General features: G+C 47.2%; 1 protein-coding gene across 1 annotated transcript; it reads right to left on the bottom strand.

The window, feature by feature from the left end:
- Positions 1 to 622: 622 nt before the first annotated feature.
- LOC124665549 (probable amidase At4g34880) lies at positions 623 to 3,390 on the bottom strand. Its single transcript, XM_047202950.1, has 5 exons — positions 2,890 to 3,390; positions 2,547 to 2,761; positions 2,056 to 2,298; positions 1,121 to 1,319; positions 623 to 1,042 (listed from the first exon to the last, which is right to left on the bottom strand). The coding sequence occupies exons 1-5, from the start codon at positions 3,388 to 3,390 to the stop codon at positions 674 to 676; spliced, it is 1,527 nt and encodes a 508-aa protein (XP_047058906.1). The 3' UTR covers positions 623 to 673.
- Between the last annotated feature and the right edge of the window lie 1,211 nt (positions 3,391 to 4,601).

A 4,601-nucleotide genomic window follows, 5' to 3' on the forward strand; every position in this document is an offset into this window, starting at 1 on the left:
CAAACCTCTACCTTCTATAAAGATATGGTACGCCTTTGGCGTACTCTCGAAAAAAAAAAGGCAACTTGAGTCCGGAAGCACCTGAACCCACTCATGTACACTGTCTTGAGGTGATCATGGCGGTGCATATGACAGCCATCCCCTGTCAGCTCACCATTCCAACAGTGGTCAAGAAGCCTCATGTAGTCCATCTGTTATACATCCCACAAATCAGCTGGTAGAGACAATCCAAGTGCACATCGCACAAAAGAAAAATCAAAATCTATTGTTACTCCAGTTCAACAAAACAATACTCACATCAAGATGCAGCGTCTCTAGTTGGGGTGCAAAATCTAAATAGTGGGCCAACTGAACAATTCCATTATGGGAATTCGAATCATCATAGAAGATAAATATCGTACAAGTTAGATGCTTCAAATGCATAAACATGGCCTGTGGTCTTGTTGTCAGCGTATGCAACTGAAACATGAGCAAGCCAGTCAAGATAGCACTATAGTAGTAAGGCCTAGTTTGAAGAACTACTACATGGTAAGCACACCAATCATAAGATAAATTGCCAGATTACCAGGTCATTATATCCCCATAATGAGGCAAACACATTTAGGACCTTCACTACCAAAATACTAGGAAATTCAGTGAATGCATGGACAAACTGGTAAAAACAGCACTACAATCAAACGGAAGAATGCTGCAATACTGGTGGGGGCCTCCTGACTTTCGTTGCCTGCTCAAAGGAATAAGAAATCTCAATAAGCTTCGGCTCTGATCCTTTCAACCCTCCAAAGCAGATTGCAAAAGGAACGCCATCCGACGCGTATCCGGCCGGGATGGTGATCGCTGGGTAGCCACCGATGGCAAGCAGGCTATGAGCAGATGCGCCAGGAGCGACGATTGCGTCCAGTTGATTGACTAGCATAATCTTCTCAAGGCCCTCCTCGCACAGTTTGTTCAGTTTGGCAATGGCACGCTCCTCAGTCGGACCAATGCCGTTTGTTGCTTCAGATTGCACAAGGTAACTCTGGCCAAATTCAGCCATCCTTTCCTGTAACATATATTTCAAAAGTATCTTATTTGAGTTCAAGAAAAACAACTAGGAAATGAGGTGAAATAAAGTAATTACCGCGACAGGATGCTTGTCGTTGAATTCAATTATGCCTGATAATGATTTAACAGGTGTGGTGGCCAGCTCAGACAGGTAAGAGTTGAGGGACAGCTTGAACTCGGCGAGCATTAGAGCACGTTCGCCGCTTTGTACTGCATCGTTGATGACATTCATGCTTGGTATCTCAAGATTGTCCACCAATATGGCACCCAATTGCCTTTGAGTTTTTTAACAGCATGCACAAGTTAGGAAAAGCTAATCTATATTCAGACAAAAAAATCAACAAAACCAATAAGTAGATAACATGTCATAATTCATTCCTTCTTTCATTCAATCATCCCCAGTGACTGATCATCCCTCTTCAATGTTGATACTGTCATATAGTAGTAGTTTGCATGAAAAGTGTAAATGGATGTCTAAGCGACATTCAGGATATAGGCACATGTCTTTCTCATAACCAGTGGCATTTTCAAAATTTCAAACATTGCAGTGGCATTTGTTCCATAACTTGTTACTCTTGCCATGTTCGAGGCACGTTATTTTGACAGTATAATATTCTCTGGTGCAGAATATCATTCAGAGTGTATGGAGTCTGAAATAGTGTTGTGCAATAACTAGTTCTTCTCAAAGGCTTAAGAGTAAAGTGTGTCAGACCAGCTTAGGTGCCAACATTGGGATCAATCATCTACCTCCAGACCTATGATATTGTGTCAGCTAGTATCATAACCATGCCTCGGAGAAAGCTTGAAACTGAACATCAATTATGTGATTTACTGTATCATATGACAAGATCTTACACTTATATAGATTAAAAACATCGGGAAAAAAAGCACCACTTATTAGTTGTCTGGCTTAGCATAACCGCAGTTCTACAAGAAAGTGAAGCACAATCGAAGTGACTGATACCTATGAATAAAAAATATTGACGACACACAAGAAGAGTGATGAATCACCTCATAGTGTCGAAGTGCTCCCCAAACACCTTCTCTTTGATGGATCCGGGGGGAAACAGGAAGAAATCCTTCCTCATAACCCCAATCCTCTTGCCTCTTAGACCATTTATGTTCAAGAATTGCCTGTAACCGCCTTCCGGGATATACTGAGATGCCATGTGAGTTGCCTCTGCATCCCGTGGATCGTAACCAACGATTGCTTCCAACACATTTACTGCATCTGAAACAGTCCTACAGATTGGGCTGCATCAAGTAAATCGCATCACTAAGAAGTAACTAGAATCGGCGTCACCAGATCATAAAAGAAAAGTGAGCAAACATACATGGGCACATTACAACTATACTTTTGCTGAACTACTCGGTAAAAGTGGTTTCTGATAGTAATTCAGTTAAGCAATGCACACTGCAGTGCTGTTTGGGTTAATATTCAGGCAGTAAAACCACATCACTCTGCTAGATTGATGTAAGCATTCGGTCAGCGTCTATTTTACCCCACTGTGTCCATCCTTGGAGAAATGATGATGACACCGGCACGGCTCGTGAGGCCGACCGTCGGCTTGATCCCGACAACGGAGTTGAAGCTGGACGGGCACATGATGGACCCGTCTGTCTCGGTGCCAATCGTCACGGACACCATGTTTGCCGCCGCCGCAATGGCGGAGCCGCTGCTGGAGGAGCACGTTGTCGCTGAAGGCACGTATGGGTTCTACTACATCAGAAAGTGATTAGGGTCATTCAGATTTGCCCTTGATCCGATAAATGAACTTGCAATTCTAGCTTCGAAGCAAAGGTGAAGGAAACGTAATAGTAGGCGGAGGAGGCAGATCTGCTGACCAGGCCCTGGCCGCCGCGGGGGCTCCAGCCGGCGGGGACGCCGGGGGCGCGGAAGTTACACCACTCGCTGAGGCTGGCGGTGCCGAGGACCACCGCGCCGGCGCCCCGGAGCCGCTCGACCACGCCGGCGTCGCGCGCGGGGCGGGACCCGACCAGCGCGAGCGACCCGGCCGTCGCGTTTAAGGCGCCGGCCGCGGCGATGTTGTCCTTGATCAGCACGGGGATGCCGTGGAGCGGCGGGAGCGCGGCGCCTCCGAGGAGGCGGGCGGCGTCGGCGCGTTCGGCGGCGGCGAGCGCGCCGTCGGCGTCGAGCTCTACGACGGCGTGGAGGGCCGGGTCGAGCGACGCGATGCGGCGAAGGTAGAGCTCGACGAGGCCGCGCGAGGTGAGCGCGCCGCCGGCGAAGGCGCGGTGGATGGACTCGATGGTGGCCTCCTCGAGCACAAACGTGGCGGTCGCGGTGGTGGCCGCGAGGAGCAGCGGTACGAGGTACCGCAGCATGGCCGGCCACTTGGTGGCGCGATGTAGGAGGAGAGGACCCGACTGTTCACTGTCTCCGAACGAAGGGGAATTTGCCACTAGCCTCTCTTTTTTTTGTGAATTTTTTTAAACATATCAGACCACCTGCCCCATTAAAATGCTAGAAAAGACCCAATATAAATGCAATTGTCAAAACTGTTCGTGGTGGCACGCTGGCCAAGCGACACATGGCGCATGCCACCGCGAGCCGTGGCGGTAGCCCTTGCCGTCATGAGTGGCGGCGGCATGTTTGCTAGCCGGAGCTATCGTCAATTGCGTCAACGCGAGGTCGTCGTGTGGTGGGCCCTGCTGCTATCGGCAGTGGCCGCATGCCACCACCAGCTCTCGCGGCATGTGTCGGCATGCACTGATTCCCACATTACCTTTTCCACAGATTCTTCGCTTTTCTGCTGATGGCACTGATTGAGGGTACTTTCCGTTTATTTTTTCCGCTTAATTCTCTTGTACAATCTATCGAGATCACTCTTGAAACAGACGTCGATATTATTTGGTACACAAATTCTCATACCTTAGCCAGCATGAGTGTGCCGTGATCAGACCAGGATTTTAGGCCTCGGCGACAAGACGGGAAACTGGCCAGGGCTGGACGCAGGGAAAATAGAGTGATCTATTGCACTAGCTATGCATGTTAATTTCAGTTTTACTTTCTTGTTGTATCTTAAATTTCGTTATAGTGATTAGCCGTATTTTAATTTTAGTTATATTTGTAGCTTAATTTCGTCAGATGTATTAATAAATAAATGTTGATTTCCTGGAAAAAGATCGTGCCTAATTTTTCCCGCCTAAAGTTCCCGCTTAATTTTTTCCGCCAATATTTTCCGCCCGGAATTCCCGCCTTTTCTCTGAGTCGCGTGAACCCTTCCCCGATCATTCATTTTATCAATATAATCACAATCGCTCCAAGATGCCTGCTCCTGGTGATCGTAGTTTTAATTCGTTTATGGATGCTTCTTTTCTCCCCTCTGCTTCTTGAGTTATGAGTGCAAATAATATAGACAATATCGAAAATCTCTTCACGAATGTATCTAGACAAATTTCATGAGAAGAAGAGAGTATATTATTAGCAAGTACTTCTTCCGTTTCATAATTATCGTCGCCAATCGGAGGGTGTAACATTCTGAAATGTAGAATTGTTCTGGGGAATTCATTTGTTCTACTACTACGCATGCGCA

Source organism: Lolium rigidum, chromosome 1 (assembly GCF_022539505.1).
Source record: "Lolium rigidum isolate FL_2022 chromosome 1, APGP_CSIRO_Lrig_0.1, whole genome shotgun sequence".
NCBI lineage: Eukaryota > Viridiplantae > Streptophyta > Magnoliopsida > Poales > Poaceae > Lolium > Lolium rigidum.